The 19,990-nt window shown below is 38.0% G+C and overlaps 1 protein-coding gene across 9 annotated transcripts in view; it reads right to left on the bottom strand.

Moving 5' to 3' along the window:
• UTRN (utrophin) overlaps window positions 1-19,990 on the bottom strand; it is a 478,755-nt gene that overhangs the window by 307,697 nt on the left and 151,068 nt on the right. For 7 of the 9 annotated variants that reach the window (XM_076002896.1, XM_076002897.1, XM_076002899.1 and 4 more), the window contains 5 exons: window positions 18,479-18,627; window positions 17,600-17,812; window positions 5,439-5,552; window positions 4,690-4,845; window positions 652-822 (listed from right to left, as the gene is read on the bottom strand). In XM_076002896.1, coding sequence (XP_075859011.1) covers window positions 652-822; window positions 4,690-4,845; window positions 5,439-5,552; window positions 17,600-17,812; window positions 18,479-18,627 — 803 coding nt within the window. The remainder of the gene's footprint in view (window positions 1-651; window positions 823-4,689; window positions 4,846-5,438; window positions 5,553-17,599; window positions 17,813-18,478; window positions 18,628-19,990) is intronic. The other 2 variants (XM_076002898.1, XM_076002894.1) reach the window with 1 other exon arrangement.

Below are 19,990 nucleotides of genomic sequence, written 5' to 3' on the forward strand. Positions count from 1 at the left end.
TAAGCTTATAGAAAATATAGCCAGTGAATCCAACTGATATGACAGTCCTTGATGTGTTTCTACTGCTACATCAAAATTTTGGTATCCATGTGTACCCCATGTGTTAACTGGAAGATTACCACCTGGTAAAATACAGATAAACCCCAACCAACTCAGGAAGTCTTTTTTGCTCCTTATAAAAAAATAATTCTTCCTGAAAAATTTTGGAAATAGATAGTGGTGATGGCTGCAAAACATTCTGAATGTAATTAATGTCACTGAAGTGTGCACTTAAAAATTGTTAAAATGGCAAATTTCATGTGATATATATTTACTCGAATAAAAAATCATAATTAACTCTTCCTTATGCCTACTACCAGAGGTTTTTAAGTCATTATCTGTGGCTTCCCGAAGTTCCACCCTAAGAGATTGTCTCAAGGGCCTTCATGGACTCGACTCACGGGCCAAGCGGAACAAGTGGACTCGTAATTTCCTTTCCCCACTAAAATCATAGCAGCCACCTTTTTTTTTTTTTTATCAGTCTGAAATCCTGCTGTGAAAGGTGCTTGTGCATATGGTGCTTTACAGCTAGACAGATGACTGACGGGTGGTTTGAGAGGGAGGGAGGGAGAGAGGGATGAAGCCTGGTGGCACCAGCTGTCCCAGCCTCACCTTCATTTCTTCCACAGCACTCTCAAGCTCTTCTGGTGACTTGTACTCAAAATCCCTCTCCAGGTACTCTTCCTCAGCCTGTGTCATCCACTCCTGCATCTCCGCCAAGTCTTTCTTCAGGTTCACTGCTTTTTCCTGACTTTCAGACAACCTACTTTTTTGAATAGCAATCTAGAAAGGAAAAGCCATTCCCCCAAATAAACAAATGTTAACATGTTCAATGTCAAGTTCTAGTTTTTAATATTTAAAGACACAAGGATAACTTTCCACAAAGTCAGATAAAACCTTTTACACATTTTGTGCTGATACTGTGGCTTATAAGCAGCAACAAGAACAATATTATAACTGGGATTCTAGACCACATTTTGGATATCGATCTAATCTGGAACTATATATTAGAATTTTGAAAATGTATAACAGTTGACAGCAATCCTGGATGTAGGAATCTAAAGCAATAAAAGCATATATATATAAAGTAAATTTACTGTATCACTGTTTATTATGAAAAAGAGAACCAAAAAATTCCTAAAAGCAACCAAAATGTCCATTTTCTCCTTTTAAACAGAATTCTCCATTAAGATTTCACTTCTAAAAAACAAACAGGGAGAGGTTGCTATTAAAGATGTTCATGTAAAACATCTGCTCTACAAAATTGTGGTTTTGATAATCTACTATATTTGTATATTCCATGTAGACACACAAAAACAGTTATATTAGAAAATAGATCTTTATCATATCTTTATTCAGTAAGTTAGTTAAAAACTTGAGGGAAGTCTAGAAGCATTTGCAGAAAGCTTCTGGCCATAACCACAGGCTGACTTTTACTATGAGAGAAGATGCCATCTCGCAGTCACAGTCCAACCCTCCCTTGACATATTCAGGGTCCTGCTCAAATTAAATGTCACAGCAGTGGCCACCTTGCCAGGGCTCGCTGGGCTGCTAAGCTGACAGTAACCAAAGGCCAGCACAAGAAAAGGATGGTTCTCACAAGCTCAAGCGTGAAGCAAGAGTTAGCAGCTTTCCTGGTCCCTCCCGCCAAACAGGACACCAGTCACAAAAACAGACAGGGACGAAACAGGAGCTTTGCTTCCATTGCCCCACACGCACCCAAGGAACCAATGCCAGCAACACTAGTCAGTTATATAATTTTTAAGAACCCACAGAAAAATGAGAAAAATAAAGACACTGTTATGAATTTTTTTAAAAAATCCTCAAAATTATAATTAATTATCCTGATTTGTTTTATATACCTGTTCTTTCTTAGCAAAATAAAAATTTGGTGACACTATGCTTGTCCAAAACCACTTCAACACTTTTACTAGTCAATGAAGTATAGGAGTCTGGACCTGCTCTAGATAATTACTCACATACTTGTTGAGGACACTTAAAAATGTCCTATATATTTATTCCCATAGTTGAATCAATAATAACTCACAATAAATTCTTTGTTGTCATTTGTATGTGGATGGATGGATGGGTAGACAGACAGACACAGACAGACAGACACAGAGACGGACTTCTATTTATCGCCTTCCTAGCTCCTCCAAGCTACTTCCAAACCATTTTCCCTCTTTACTTCCTCAAAAATCCCAATTCCTTCAGGCACATGCCATCAGATTATAGTTCATCTAGAAAAATCTGAATCTGGCTAGGATATTAGACGATAGTATAAAATTATTAGTTTCATAAGTGTGATAATGGTATTGTGGTTTTGTAGAAGAATGTTCTTATTCATGGGAGAAGCATGCTGGAGTATTTAGGGGTGAAGCATCATGATGTTTTCAACTTCCTGACAAAAGTACATTTCTAGCCCCACCCACTAAAAAAGAGTGTGTGGGTGCATGTGTGTGTACGAGGGTGCGTGTGTAAGAGGGTGTGTGCACACGTGTGCACGCACACCTATGTAAAAGAAGAGGTAGAGGGAGAGAAAGCAAATATAGTAAACATTAGCAAATCTCTGAAGAGGTATACTGGTGTTTCTTGTACCATTATTTCAACTTTTCTTTACATTTGAACATGTTCAAAATAAGGACATCAGGGTAAAACAACAAAAACAAAATATTCAGGTATGGAAATATAAATTTTTCCTTAATAAACATCAGCCAAAAGCACTGTATTAAGAGACCTGTACCATCCACAGGACTGTGTGCAGGGTGCCTGTATTTCACATTTTCTCCTCTATTTTTCGTCCCTTTGTCAGTCACTTCAACTATATAGAATGCCACTGTTATTTCACTAACAAAATGAAAGCAATCAGAAGAGAAATACCTCCCTGTCCTGCTGTCCCCATAAGGTTAATTTCATCCCCAGCTGCGTGATCATGGACTTCCCCTGAGAAATTCTCTTACCTCAATCTCTCCTGCACCATTACTTTCTTTTTCTAAGTGAGGTCCTCCTCTTCGGCATGCAAACACCCCGTAATCATCTCTCATTATTACAAATAACAAAAATACCTCTTGGGATCCCCATCCTCGGCACCTGTTTCTCTGCTCCCCTGAATAGAGAAATTTCCCGAAGTTGGTCCTACTACTCGTCCCAGTTCCTCACTTTCCATTATCTCCTCAACATTCTCCATTATGACTTTCTTCCCCACCACTCCATGGAACCCACTGTTCTCAACCTCAAGAAAAGCCTCCATCTTGTCATCTTAGCAAATTTTAAGCTTGATTTTCAGTTCTGATTGGCCTCAGCAGTCCTCAGCATTGTGCATGGTGAAAAGCTTTCTCTGCCTGGCCTCTGGGGCCCCACCTTCCCCCGATTGTCTCTCCTCTTACTGATCTTTCCTTCCTAGCATCTAGCGTCTCACATTTAATACCTCCAGAATGGAAATCACCATTTCATCTGCACCCACAAAAGCTTCTGCTCCTTGAATCTTCGTTATTCCAGTAAATAGCACCACGATTCACACAAAGTGGAAGATTTGCAAAAACCCCCCAAGCTGTCTTTGACCATTCACTTTTCTTCTATCACACATCCAATTCTTCACTTGGGTCCCCTCTCTATTTGCAAAATATAGTCCAAACTTAGTATTTCTCATGACCTCTATCACTACCTTCCGAGTGCCAGGAGCCATCCTCTCTCTCTCTCTAAGACTTCAATAACCTCCTAAGTATTCTTCTGGTTTTCATTCTTGCCTTCTCAGAGCAAATTATCCTCATGAAAGCCCAGAGTGATCTGAAAAGATCTCTATCACATGTCACTCCCTGCTCAAAACCCTCAAATTTCTTTCTGTGTCATATCACACCTGGAATAAAATACAAAACCTTACCTCCAAGCCCATATCTAATCCATCTTCTGTCTACCTTCTGACCTCAAATATTCCCATTTTGCAACCCACTAACTCCTCTCTGTTCTATTCCAGCTATACTGCCCTCATTCTTTATTGAACACAGCAAGCTCATTCTGACCACTGAGATTTAACCCTTGCTCTTCACCATGCAGGGATGTTCTTACCTGAACCGTACATGGCTTCCTTTACTCAGTTCTCTATTCAAATGTCCCTGTCACAAAAAGCCCTTCCCTGACCACCCTCTTTGAAATAACCCACCTAACCCTAACTCCCTGCTACTCCTTCATAATATTATTATTCATTTTCTATCTGCCTCACTACAATGCAAGCTCCTGAAGGGTAATTTATTGTTGTTCCTTGTTCAATGCTGGAGATCCAATGCCTAGAATGATGCCTGACATATGGCAGCTGATTAATAAATATTTGCTAAATAAATAAACGATTAATTGCTTTAACTATTGGGTAACATACTCAAATGTTTTAGAGGCAAAGCAAATAACATAAATGCATGTGTTAAGCTGGATTTAAGACAAGAAGAAAAAGGAAGTTCCAGGCCAAATTAGAAAATTAGTGCCATTCCTTAATTTTAAAAAAATGATGTCTTTCTTGGCCCAATTTGCAACCCATGTTGTAGTTATTAGACCACTGTTTTTCAAACTGCACGGGTTATAAAATCCCTTTGGTCAGTCAAGAGATGCCACTGTCTTCACTTCTTGAAAACCACGGAGAGCAAAATTGAAAAAACTCACCTCCTTGCTAAATTTCTCCAGTTGGGTTTGGTAGTCAACTAGTCTTGTCTGCACCCAAGTTTTGATTCCAGCAATTGGACAGCTTCGAAGGTTAGCTTCTATTTCTTTCATGTTTTTCAGAGATGATTCAACTGTTTCTATTTCATTAACAAATGCCTGAACAAACAAAATATGCCCATGTTGAGTTCATTCTTATCTAAGTGGATGCCATAATTATAGTTTGTCTGCTTGCATTCCTGCAAATATTATAAAAGCAGATGGCTCAAGAGTCAGGACTTTTAACTACTTCAGATATATTGTTCCCTAAGAAATTCAACTCACCTGGGTGCTTCATATTGCCATCTGCCAAATTAGATTGGAAATACTTGACTCTCAGTAGGGAATAGTCTTTTAATTAATTTAGAGAAGCCGGATGATTTCACCAAATATAAATTGCACGCAGTATTACTAGCAAATTTCATTTGTTAAATATGGATTTCTTAAATCCTCACCATGTGGCACAAGAAAAGCAATATACAACTGGCTCCTAATAAACTAAAATTGCTCTTATTCTCTCCAAGAAAAATTCTATAACCATAGCCAAAAATAAAAATATGAATAATCTGTCATTCTTTTATTAGCTATAAAGTCATGAGACGATGAAAGATATTTTATCTAGGTTTAAGTCCATGTCATATTCTTACAATTTTAATAATAACAGCAAATAACAAAAAAAAGAAGAATATGTTATTTATTACAGCAGAACTCACAGAGCACTGGTCTAGCTGCCTCTGCAGACCTGCTGCGTCTCCCTGGGCAGCCGGCTCTTTCATTAAGAAGGCTTTCACACCATCCATCCATTTCTCAATGACTTTTGAATCAGCCTAAAATGAACACAATAACAGAGGGGGATATTATTCAGTGACATTCAACCTACTACATCTCAAGATCTACAGCTACTGGAAAAAAGGCAACTTGTCAAAACTTTGATAGTATCATTTTCATTTATTTTATTTCTTTTTCTAAAACTTCCAACTTTGAAAATAATTATTTTGTTCACTCTTAACTAAAATCCTCAAGAGATGACAGCTTAGTAATGATTCTAAAAATTTCAAAACACTCTCCAATGAACCAAGCTATTTTGCCTAAAAGCAACCAATATCTGTGATTAAAAATTCAAATTACATGCCGGGCACATGCCCATAATCTTGGCACTGTGGGAGGTCAAGGCATTAGGATTGTTTACAGTTAGGAGTTCGAGACCACCTAAGCAAAAGCCAGACCCTGTCTCTACTAAAAATAAAAAAAATAGCTGGGCGTGGTGGTGCACGTCTGTAGTCTCAGCTACTTGGGAGGATGAGGCAAGAAGATGGCTTGAGCCCAGAAGTTTGAGGTTGCAGTGAGGTATGCTAATGCCACTATATTCTAGCCAGGGTGACAGAGCAAGATGTGGTTTCATTAAAAAAAAAAAAAAATTCAAATTACAAAAAAAAGTTTTTCTAGGTATAATCAGCTAGCAAAACCTTTTGCTCTCACATAGCTTAGAACAAATTTTCTCCTAAAGTTAGCTCCTCAGAGCAGTGATGAACAAATAGTATAATGAATGTAATACAATGGATTATTCTTAGTTCAGCTGTTAGATGCCTTGCTATCTGAGAACCCAAGACAGTCCACTACCCGGCTCCATTCCTTCATCCAACATTTGTTAAGCATCCATTGTATACAGTTATTGTGTATGGTGCTGAGGGTTCAAAGACAAATGAGAAAGCAAACATTTTGCAGAGAGAAAGAGACTTCACATGAAGGTAACATTGAAAATGAGCCAATGCAACTTGAGCTCCAATACTAAAGTGATGGTCAGTTCTTTCTAAGACTCCCATTCCACCATTAGTCAGTCTCACTTGTTAATTTCCCTAGTATTGAGCTGAATTTGTTTTCTTGTACCTTCTTCAGTTCTTCACTTCTTGTTCATCCCTAGGAATAGAGACAGATTTACTATCCTGTTCAAAAAAGCCCTTCAGATTTGAAGGCAACAACCATGTCTTTCCCTAGTCTTCTATTGATTAAACATTCCCAGTTCCTCCCCTGATGTCTCTAAGACATGATATCCAGGTATTGCACACACCATTCTCATCAACGTGCTCTGGAAACTACGCCAATTTTCTAATGTCCTTAAAATGCCACCCAGAACCAACTATTTTTATGCTTACAATGTTGGAATGGATCATAAAGATAGAACTTAACTTATGGATAGTACACTTATTTTGAATTTTTAGTCTTTTAACTTTGCTATCAGCTATTCCTCCCAGCTTTGCCTCATCTACAAATCTGACAGATGAGTATCCTTTTTCTTTTTTTTTTTTTTTGTTGTTGCTGTTGAGTATTGGGTTTTTCCAAGTGAAAAATAAAGGCAGTGACAGTGCCTACCTGAGCATTTCCCCATGAGGACACTGTCAGTCATTAACTGACAAACTACTGGCCTTAGTTTCCAAAATATAAGAATCTACATAACAGTAGCATCTGCCTAGTTTTCCACTTTCTTCTTATAAGGTTATAAGAGATGATCACAAATACTTTCGTGAAATCAAGATCTGCCAAGGATGATAAATGGTGAGCATTATTTGAACTACATGAGGGTCCACCTTCAAATGTGAGATTCTATTATTCTGTGTGTCTAATACTCTAGCATCCCTCCCCCCCCCCAAAATAAAAGAAAGCAGCACTGAAAGGAAATGAGTGTGGGCAAAGTTTATTAGTGGCGCCCATGTTGATTCCTAGTGACCACCGCATTCTTCCCTAAGCACATATGACAGCTCTAATTGGTCATTTATCTTACAGCTTTACCAGGAACTGACATCAAGTTTACTTTAGGTCTTTAGCTTCTAGAAACTAATGTTCCTCCTTAATTAGAGCATTTTGTCCATCTCCATTTTTCTAGTAATTTCTCACAAGATCATGAAGTGACCCTGAGACCATGGGTAAAAATTATACTATTATTTGGGATGCAGGTTTATGGATTTGGAAGAACCCATGTGATTCATAGCTCGGGCTCTAATGCACTCTCGAGAATGACTATTCTACCCTTTCTGGTTTTGAGGGCCACTCCCTGATGAAGATGGGAAGCAAAAAATGCTTATACAGCCAGGCTGTTCTGGCTCCTCTGTTAGTATCACACCATCCCACCTAAGCGCTTCTGCACCCCCTTTACTCCAAGCAGAGCTTTGAAGGTTCTCTGAGTCCCACTGTGCCCTTTCTCCAAGCTTCCTCTCCCTCCATTTTCCAGCCTGCCTGTCACTATCTACGCAGGCTCATGCTACATGGTGAGTATTTTATTTTGGTTACAGATCTCTTCTGTCACTTTTTAAAATTGTCCATTTAACTAGTCACCACAGATTCTTGCACTGTTAATCTCCATCCTGAGCTTGCTAAGAACACATTACTGCAGTGTAACTGGGAAATTCATTAACTTAAGTTTTGAATAAGGAAAATGGATAGTCTCCTGGGCCATGGATTTTCAAAATTTACATGGAAACATTATATTCCAAGGAGGTTTTAACTACTATTGGCTCGTATTGAAAAAGGCGGCCTTAACTACTCCAGTCACTGGAATACGACAGGAAGTTTTATAGCCCCAATCTCCTTCCTTCCTCCCTCCTTCCTTCTCCCTCTCAGCCATACAGGCACGCACAGTTCACACGTACCTGTTCCTTCCCTCGCTCTCACACTGCGACGTGAGAAAAAAGAAGAAGGAAAGCAACAGACACAGACAAGCCATGTAGACCAACTGATCATCCCAAACAGTCACAAAAGGAGCAGATGAGAATCTAAAAAGCCACACTGTTCTCACTACTAGACATCCTGCATGTCATCGTGACCACGCCACATGCTAAGAGAGGCAGGGTGCCACGTGAAGAGAAAGACTAAGGTCTGACTGTGGAGCTCAGGACCTGACTAGAAATCTAACTCATATCCTTTTGAGTCTCAGCAGTTCATCTGGAAAACAGGAATAATAACAACGACCTTGCCTGGCTGCTCTGAAAAAGAGAGATAATGTTCAGACAGAGGCTACCACACAGAAGAATGCACTAAATGGCAGCTGTTATTACTAAGCTACAAACCCAACTGCTTTGCCACTACCAAGATTAACAGCATAAAGGAGTTACCACCTCCAAGGTTTGGTGTCTATGTCCCATCAGAGGCACCACCAGAACAAGCAGCCAGGAATAGTCTGTGTTTGCATAAGCATCCATTTAATTTTTTTAAATTGCTGCCAACATTAATGCTTGTTTGATCCTGTAACTGTATAAAAGTAACTGTTTAAAAACAACCATTTATCTGACTAGACCTGGCCAAACACAGCTCACCAGAATGAAACCAGGTAAAGGAGGGAAGGCCCGAACTTTAGAAATGCCTGGCGGCAGCAGATTCCCTCTGCATTCCCAGCCTGTGACCACACCACGTGCTTAGGGTTATGAGTTACAGAGATCAATACTAGCTACCACCTGTGTGCAGGTGAAGGCAGGAGACAGGGAGCTCTGCTTTGTCCTCCCTTTCCCCCTCTTTCCCTAGAAGCAAAGTATTGCCTCAATCCACTCGTAGCAGATGTTTCCTGTGCAAAAATACCAAAAGTCTGATCATGTTCAAGTCCATTCCACAGCAAAGAGGTTACAAACAACACGAAAGAGCTCACACGAAAAGTGTTTCTCCATCCATTTAAAAACCACTCAGCTGATGCACATGAGTTTCTAATCTGCCACACTGAGCATTTAATATTTTCTCCACCTCCATCCACTTACAGAATGAATATATAAAGGCACTCGCGCACACACACACACACACACACACACACACCTCTTTGTGGGACTTCAGTTCTTATAAAGCAAAACAAAAAATAAAAACTACTAGTTAATTTCTAAAACAAATGTCTGTCATTATTTCACATGCAAAAAAATAAACTGTAAGTACTAACCTGAGGCAGCCACATCTCATTCTAATTTTTACTCACAAATATTTAAGTAAATATAAAATTCCTAATATGGTAGTTCTGAAAATCAAAATACCAAATATTCTAGTTTGGAAGGGTCAGAATTCCACATTGACCATGGCTGCTCCAAGGCAATGATTTATAAGCATTTTGGATGAGCAACTCCTGCTGTTGGGTCACAGAAAGGGAATGTAAGGTCATTAAAACAATTCCTTTAACCCTCTCTCCACCCCCTTCTCGCCCCATCCCCTGAGCTAAGAATGAAGGAAATTTAAAGCTTGGTAACTCTGGATTTAAGACAGTAAGACTCCAAGATATACAACTACCTCTCAAGACTTGATTACAGCTAAATTCTTGGCATTTTCTTTTCTCCTCCCCCTTCTGTTGGAATGTCCACAGCTTTTTAAGACACAAAGAACTGTGAAACCAGAATTAAAATAGTAATTTAAGGTTTCCATTTTGTTTGGCTTTATATTAGCAATATTCATTAACCTCAAAAGCACTACCTTGAAAAAGTGCTCTCTCACTTAGTAGAGAAGGCAAGCTATGACATTGCCACTACATGTATTTCTCTAAAACTAATAAAGTTCTTAAATCTAAGAGATGGAACATACCATTATTCCCTTTAGTAAAGTAAAATGTGTTCACAAATGAGAAAAAAAAAAAACACCTTATGAGTTAATAATATCAATTATGTTACCTAGAAAGAGTTAAATCAGTCACACTATTACTCTTAATTACTCTTAGAAAGTATTTATTATTGCATTTTAACCCTAAAATGCTTTGCAAAGTAATTTCAAAATCTGGTTCTGCATGTCTCTGAGTCCAGTATGGCCCCTTCCACATTCTGAGTCAAGGCAGGCTGATCTGATGTATGCCTTTGGTTGCTCAGGTGTCCTGTCACTTAGGATCCAACCTCACTAAAAAAGGCACCTACAGAGCAATTGCGTTCACATCAGCTCACTTGGTGCATGCCAGACAGGGTTCCTATCCTCAAAGAGCTTATCCCTTAGGGGAGGACAGACACACAGTTCCAACCACAATAAAAACTGGCCTGAGATGGTGTCATTGTGCAGGTATAAATGACACAGAGCAGAATCACACAGGAGAGAATGATTATGTAGCTGTGGGTATTGCTGTGAACAAGAGAAGAGGGTGTGAGTGCCTATCAACTTTGATGTGACATTTCTGGAGAAAGACAATAGGCCAAGGGTGGTCCTTGGTGACTCACCATAGTCTCCCCACCTGACTCAACTCACAGTGGGGATGCAGGAAAGGCTTTGCTTCAGGCAAGAAAAGGGCAGGGTGATGACACGTTTGTGAAAGTATTTTGTATAACTATGGCTAAGACAGCAGAATCTTGTTCAGAAGTGTGACTCTGGCACCAGCGTGGTAAATGAATTCCAGAGGGAAAAGGCAGGAAGTGGGAGTCAGATCTAAAGGGTAATGGAATTGCCCCGGCAAGAGATGACATGAGAGAATGAACTCAGCAGGAAAGGACTGGAAGGGAGTCCGAGGAGGCAGGAGTGATGTGGAAAATATAAGACCAAGTTTTGTGTGTGCCTTGGGGACGCTTTCATGATTTCCCAGTTATACCACATTGCAGGAGATCTTGAATGGGGTAGGGGTGGGGGGGATACAGAATACAAAACACCTTGCAGAATCCATAGATATCACAGCTGGCAATGAAAGATAAGCAGCCTCTTAGGATTTTATACTATTTTATCCCCATCACTCACAACAAAATTCTGTCTAAAACCAATAATAAAAAAAATTTACTTATTTCATGTATTTCCAAATGTTTTGGAGATACAGTCTCACTCTCTTGCCCGGCCAAGTACAATGGCATCATAATAGCTCACAGCAACCACAATAGCTCACTCAACCTCCTGGGCTCAACCAATTCTCCTGCCTCAGCCTCCCTAGTATCTGGGACTACAAGCATGCACCACCATGCCAGTTAATTTTTCATACAGATGGGGTCTCACTGTTGTCCAGGTTGATTTCAAACTCCTGGCCTTACGTGATCATCCGGCCCAGGCCTCCCAAAGTGCTAGAACCACAGGCATAAGCTTGGCCTAACATTTTAATTCTTAAGTACAGGAATCAAGATCATTACTTTGACATGGCACAGAAAAAAAGAATTTAAGAATGGATTTGAGCATGACACTGTAAATATGTAGGTCCAATCTTTATCTGTACAAAAGGAACCAGCCATGGAGACAAAGGAAATGCAGGCAAATGAGGAAAAACACTGTCTTGCCAATACATAACAGAAAAGTAAAATTTGCACACACAGATTCAATGCAATCCCCATCAAAATACCAATGACATTCTTCACAGAAATAGAAAAAAATAATCATAAAATTTATATGGAACCACAAAATACCCAGAATAGCCAACGCCATCCTGAGCAAAAAGAACAAAACTAGAGGTATCACATTACCTGGCTTCAAATTATACTACAGAGATGTAGTAACCAAAATAGCATGGTATTGGCATAAAAACTGACACACAACCAACGGAATAAAGAAGCCAGAAATACATCCACACATCTATAGTGAACTTATTTTCAATAAAGGTGCCAAGAACATACAGTGGGGAAAGTACAGGCTCTTCAATAAATGGTCCTAAGAAAATTAGATATCTACATGCAAAAGAATGAAACTAGACCTTTATCCCTCACCATGTACAAAAACCAAATCAAAATGGATTAAAGACTTAAAACCATGGATCTAAGACTTGAACCTATGAAACTACTAAAAGAAAAGTTGGAGAAATGCTTCAGATACTGTGTTTCCCTGAAAATAAGACCTACCCATAAAATAAGCCCTAACAGGATTTCTAAGCATTTGCATAATATAAGCCCTACCCTAAAAATAAGACCTAGTGATGGGCGTGGCTATGCAGCAAATCTGCACAACCCATACATTTCGTCATGGAGCGGTAAAGAAGATGAGCAGCCCTTCTCATCTGCCCCATCGTGACAGCAACTATCCCAGAGGTGACTAGAAAGGTGCAGGCAGCCCCACCAACAAGGTTGACTCCCCCTGTTAGGTCCCGGCCATCCTGTGCGTGCTGCAAGCTGAGGCTCTGAGGAAAAAATAACACATCCCCTGAAAATAAGCCTTAGGGTGTCTTCTTGAGGAAAAATAAATATAAGACCCTGTCTTATTTTCAGGGAAACACGGTATCGGTCTGGGCAAGGACTTCTTGAGTAATATCCCCAAAGCACAAGCAACCAAAGCAAAATTGGAAAAATGGTACTACAACAAGCTGAAAAGGTTCTGCAAAACAAAACAAAAAATCAACAGACTGAAGACACAACCCACAGAATGGGAGAAAATATTTGCAAATAACACATCTGGCAAGAGATTAATAACTAGAATATATAAGGAATGCCAACAACTCAATAGAAAAAAAATAAAATAATCTGGTTAAAAAATAGGCAAAGGCTATGAATAGACATTTCTCAAAAGAAGGCATACAAATGGCCAACAGGTATATGAAAGAAGATTCAACATCATTAGTCATCAGAGAAATGCAAATCAAAACTACAGTGAGATAGAATCTCACCCAGTTAAAATTTTGGCTTTTATGAAAAAGACAGGCAATAATGAATGCTGGTAAAGATGTAGAGAAAGGGGAACTCTCGTACACTGTTGATGGGAATGTAAATTAGTGCAAACACTATGGAGAACAGAATGGAGTTTCCTCAAAAAACTAACATAGAACTACCATTTGACCCAGCAATCTCACTAGTAGGTATATATCAAAAAGAAGGGAATTCAGTATAATGAAAAGATATCTGCACTCCATGTTATTTGCAGCACTATCCACAATAGCCAAGATTTGGAATTAGCCTAAGTGTCCATATCAATGGATCAATGGATAAAGAAATTGTGGTACATATACACAATGAAATGTTATACATCCATAAAAAGAATAAAATCCTGCTATTTGCAACAGCATAGATGGAACTGAAGAATATTACGTTGTAATATAAGCTATGCACAGAAAGACAAATCTCACGTGTTCTTATTCATATGTGGAAGGTAAATATTAAGAACAATTGATCCCATGGAGACAGAGAGTAGAATGATGGTTATCAGAGTCTGGGAAGAGTAGCAGGGAACAGTGGAGATAGTTAATGGGTGCAAAAATATAGTTTGATAGATAGAATGAACAATATATGATAGCACAACAAAGCAACTATAATCAACAATAAGGATACCCCTGTTACCCTAATTTGATTAATTCACATTATATGCCTGTATCAAAACAACACACGTACCCTATAAATATATATAACTATTATGTACCCATAATAATTAAAAATAATTTTTTTTAATTTACACACAAACAAGAGCATCTTACACAAAGTATTATAGGATAGTAGAAAAAAGCAAGTACACAGCCATGAAAATAACTTTCAAAGTGTAAATGTGCTATGTCAATGAAAGGCATTATCATTTTAAGTAGTGGAATTCACAATCCAAGCTCTATCTACTTAAATGTTCCTCCTGGCTTTCCAATATCATTTGTTTCTATAATGTGGAGAAAAAATGGTTAGAATTAACAATATTCATGGACTCCCCTTTTTTAATTTGAATACATTAGCCTCCAGCAAGGAGCCATTGTTAATATTAGCTGCCTCCAGGGTGGTGGAAAACGGTATTGGGGAAGAACAAGAACTCTAAATGTTCTCTTTAAATAGTTCCGTGTTATTCAATTTCTTCACAATGTGCAGTCTTCATGTATTACTTACATAATAAAAAATGCATTTTAAAAATAAACAATCCAATTATTTTTATTCCTAAGAAACATCATTAAAAACTGGCATTAAATCTAAAACTTACTATGCCTCCTGCCTTAAAGACAAATAGAACTTAAATGCCTAAAAAATTATATATTAGGTCATTGAAAAAGGAAACACAATGCTAACCCGCAAATGAATATTTGTTGTAATTATCTAATAACTTTGGGGACCAATTTTAAAGTTTTACCAAAGGGAATTGTAAGTAGTGAAGTAATAAGCAATTACTTCAAATCAAAGAAAGGAAAAAGACATCAAAAAAACAGATGCACTCATATGTTTATTGCAGCACAATTCACAATTGCAAAGATATGGAATCGACCTAATTGCCCATCAACCCCTGAAAGAATAAAGAAAGTTTGGAATGTGTATGTATGTATGTATATATATACACACACACACATATATACACACATACACACACCATGGACTACTACTCAGCCATAAAGAAGAATGAAATAACTAACATCTTACATAGCAACTTGGATGGAACTGGAAGCCATTATCCTAAGTGAAGTACCTCATAAATGGAAAAACAAATACCACATGTACTCACTTGTATGCTGTAGCTAAATGATGGGTCACACAGAGTGGGTAAAATGGACTTTGGAGACTCAGAAAAGGGGAGGGTTGGGGTGAGGGATCAAAAACTACCTATTAGGTACAGTGCACACTATTTGAGTGATGAGTACACTAAAAGCCCTGACTTCACCACTACACAGTTTATCCATGTAACACAAAAGCCATTTGTACCTCCTAAATCTATTGAAATACTTGCATTTCAATGAAGAAGTTTTTGCACAATTGAGAAATACAGACATTGTCATCAATCTTGTAGTTGGCATACAAAGGAACAAACAAAAAAACCCTGGACATTACAAGTCTGCTACTATAATAAGGACAACAACAAAAAACCTCGAATACCAAGACACACACGCTTTAATGGAAATAAATACGTGGCACATACTCCCACTGGCCACGTTAAGTGCCTGGATTAGGAACAACATTAAGTAACCTATCCTAACGTTAGTAACAACCCACTAAATCCTAAAGCTGATTACTATAACCACAGGACTCTGTCCTGTGTTTTGGGAGAATATTTATTCTCCTTAAATTACATATTAAAATGTGGCACACATTTAGCTAACCCTAAAACTCACTTTTAAAGGTCAAAAGATTAACCTTGAAGTTAATCTTCATTTGTAAATTCCCCCCAAATACCTCTCAGATTTAAATTGGAAAACTAAAAGATGATATTTTGAAAAGATAAGAAATACTTAATCCAGCATTGCTCAACTTTGGCACTTTTGACACTTGGGAAAACAGATAACGCTTTTGTTGTGGGGCCTGTCCTGTGCAGCTGCACCCCTGGCCTCTACCCATTAAACACCTCCCCCCACAGATGTGACAACAAAAAAATGTCTCCAGATATTAACACGTGACCTCTGGAGCAGCAGTCCTCAACCTTTTTGGCACCAGGGACCGTTTTCATGGAAAACAATTTTTCTATGGATTGGGAATGAGAGGAGGGAGTTTTAGGATGACTCAAGGGCATTGCATTTATTGTGCAATTTATTTCTATTATTACTACATTGTAATATATAATGAAATAATTATACAACTCACCATAGTTTGGGGACCCCTGCTCTGGAGAGTAAAAATCACCCCTAGTTGAAAATCTCTAATAATCCAATGCTTGAACCATAACCAAAAATTTTAGAATCATGAATAGGGTAATTCTCATTTTTCAAGTTAGAAACAATTACTACTGGCAACATATAAGAAGTGGGATCACTCACAAAGTTAAATGGGTCAAAAATACTAAGCCGCACATAACAAATCTCTCTTCCTAATTGCTTATTCAAATGAAATCTCAGTCTAGAACTTACCTCCTGCTACTATCACCACACAGCCACACACACACACAACCCCTCCCTCTGTATGCTCCTGCTGGTCACTCACTGGGACTGTCCCTTAGCTCCTGAGCCAAAGAGCGTCCCTCTAAATTCCATGGTCACCACTCATGGAATCTTGCTGGATCCCATCCACAGTGATCCGAACAGACTTCCAGCTCCTCTTCTAACACTGTTCTCTGACTTTGATGTTAAAAACATACATTTTCTTAAGTTTTGTCTTCACTTTCAATCTTTTCACTTTTTAAGCAACATTCCTCACACAATTCTCTTAGGACCTACATCCAAATATATATCTCCAAATTTAAATCTCCTGTTACTAATCTCATTTCATTCATCAAAAAATATTTATTGCATGCCCTCTCTCTGCTAGGCACTGTGCTAGAAGTATAGCATGAGATACACTGGCAAAGAAAAACAAAAAAGACAAAGATCCCTGACCCATAGGAAAAAAAAAAGCCCAAGGTGAGGAGGCTCTGGGAGGACAGGAAGCCTTACTGAGTGTGTGATTGGTCCACTCTCTATCCAGATCTTTCCTAGTAGAAAACCAGGCGGATTTGGAAACTCCACTTCCACCTTTCTCACAGGCAAAATATTACAATCCAGCCTGTCTTATCTGACACTGACTCTCTCCTTTTATGTCCTCACATTCATTCTTTCCTCTTGACCTTTACCATTGCTTCACCTGTCAGCATTTTGAGATGTAGCAAAGGATCCTGCTTCTGAACTTTCATGTGCCTGGAACTACTTGCTTTCCCAGCGTGACACCGGTTTTTGATGGCCCAGTTTAGATTTTCAACTTCAAATGCCAAAAATCTTAAAAAACAACAACAACAAAAATAGGTTCCTGGACTCGGCTATCTGCTACTTCCTGGGCTACTTCTACCACTCCAACCGAGTTACCGCTACAATCTAATCACCACACTTCATGCAGGCCCCTCATGCCTGAAATATTATTTTGACCATTTTTAAGCAATTTTCTCTTATCTTCAAGGGCCAGTTTACCACTACCAAGAAGACTTTTCTGCAAGGCAAAAGAAATAAATGTGTTCTCCAGCACATTAAAAGTATGCCTTTGATAAATCCCAGCTTAAGTACATAATAAAATGTGGGTCTAGAAAGAATGCAAAATACTCAAATAATAGATATTTGAATCTTACATGGTAATTACTATTTACCCTGTAATAAACTTAAACTCCCAGTGGCCTCTGGATTTACCTCAAACATTCTGAGTTTGGGAGTAATTTCTTCAAGCAAATGCAGATCTTTGGAAACCATGACCTTTAGTTTGTTCCACTTTCCTTGGACATCATCAAATTCTTGCTTATACGTTTTTTCTACTCCAGGAGGAACGTTTTTCTCCAAAGCCTTGGTTTCTTGTGCAAGTTTATATAATGTAGGTTTTTGACTCTCAAGGATTTCATCAAGGGCCTGGAAAAAGTTTTAAAAGATTAAAAATATACACAACAATGTGTCTATACAGATATAATAATATGGGCTATATAAAGTCAAAAGTCACTTTAAAAAGCATTTTTATCAAAAAACCATTGTGAAAAGCTCATGAAAAACATAGGCATAATCAAAAGAGCTAAAGCTTTTCCTTTATGAGTTATCGTGTGTGGGCAACATAATGTATTCTCAATACCAAAAACCACTCGAACAACACATCCAGTGTGGGCAGAGCGTGCAGTGCCCAATGGCCAGCCTTTTTTATCTAATAAAATATTGCAGAACCTGATCTACTCAACTGAATCATCGGGGAAGCATTTTTATTCAACATAGAAAAAAAGTACAAATCAATTCAACTGACAGCCCTCATTTTATTAAAGATATTTTAGCAGATTATGAACCGGTTTAGAATTTTAATCTAATTACAACAGAAGAACATATGCTTTTCTTCTATTAAAAATATTTAATGACTATCTTTTCTTTTATCTGACATTCTACATTATAGTACTAACCTTCAAATAATAAGAAATTTTTGGACCAGTTTTGACCAAAATGACCAATTTTTTTAAACTCTAGAAAAACACTCCAAAATATGTAATATCAGATATTACAAAGTCTAGAGTTTTAACATGTAGTAATATATCTTACCTTTTTTTCTTGCAGGGCCTTCTCTACCTTGGCAAGATCATTAAGGACATTCAGAGATGTCTGGGCCTTACTTTCTGAATCACTTAACATGTCTTTCAGTGTTTTCAATGTTTCCAAATATTCATGTCCAGGTTGGCTCTTCAGTTCTGCTTATTTAAAAAATATTTGCTTTGAGAAAATAATGTTAGGAGCCTAATACTATTATATATACCATTCATCTTCTATATATAATAAGTGAATTCCAATACATGATAAGTGAGACCCCATGGTTAAAATTAAAAAGGGTCTCTGTTAGTTAACATAATAGATCATTCCACTGGCATTTCTGAGAGTCAGACAGTGACTTCATTCCTGCGGATGTTGACGTTTGAAATATTAACTAACCCACTATCATTTTTCTTCATTTCATCATGATGAAATGTCTCTCTGAAGATGGAACAACAAGGTCCCTTTTGTCCCATATAATCTTTTTTTCCCCATTAGCTACACAAAGAATAAAAGGAAACAAAGATCCTCTCAAGCAGTCTTCCTATAAACTCAAGTGTGTAGACAAACCCATCTACAGAGTGGTGGACGTTATACAGAAATACTGTGACCAGGCGGCCACAGGTACTCTGAGGAATAATGAATGCAAAAACCCGCTGGAATAGTGTTTACGTCAGTCACTAACATAAAAATAACTTACAAGTAACACTTGTGTGGAAAGGAAGTGAGTTCATTCGAAGCACAAAGAGGTGACACCTACTAGCAGCAAAAGTTAAACTGCCTACTGAGCACTGTCAAAAATGAAAGTGTAGTTTGTACTAGGAAATTGAGAAAGACGTATTCTCAAAGATTTATCTCACATTCTAGCTTAACTGGATTCAATAAACAAACACATGGTGTCCCCCATACCTTTCCAGAAGAAAGGCAACATGACACATTTTCCTAACATGCACACATACAGATTCTTCAAGCCATCATGCAATCTACAATTGCAGAAGTAAGGGTGTGGTTACATGTAGCGCTTTTTAGCATGTGCAACCCGTAACAATACACAATACAACACAATTCCTAACTTAAACAGCAGCTGGGGAGAAAAAAAATGTAATATGAGGGACAAAGCTTTCAAAATCCCTAACAGTTAACTTCCCAAAACCAAGTGCATTCCAAAATGAAGAACTCTAAAATTTTTCGGATTCTGAAACAGGAACATGATTTCTTTTAAAAGACATGATGATGGCCTGGCTAAAACTTTAACCATTTTTTAGAAAACAGAAGTAAGTGATCATTCTTTTTAGTCCTACGACAAATAATCCTCAACCTCAACCAAAGGAAGAAACAGGAGTACCTGTTTCTCTTTAAAAAAAAAAAAAAAAAAAAAAAACTCTTTAAAAATCATTATATCCTATTAACACCATTCTAGAGCATGTGAAAGCTGTTACGAACAAGTGTGAATCCAGGGGAGAGTCTTGATACAGTATACTTTAAGATAGGCACAGAGGAAAATAGAGTGAGGCTGGTGCAAAAAAC

This window comes from Microcebus murinus, chromosome 5 (assembly GCF_040939455.1).
Source record: "Microcebus murinus isolate Inina chromosome 5, M.murinus_Inina_mat1.0, whole genome shotgun sequence".
Lineage (NCBI taxonomy): Eukaryota > Metazoa > Chordata > Mammalia > Primates > Cheirogaleidae > Microcebus > Microcebus murinus.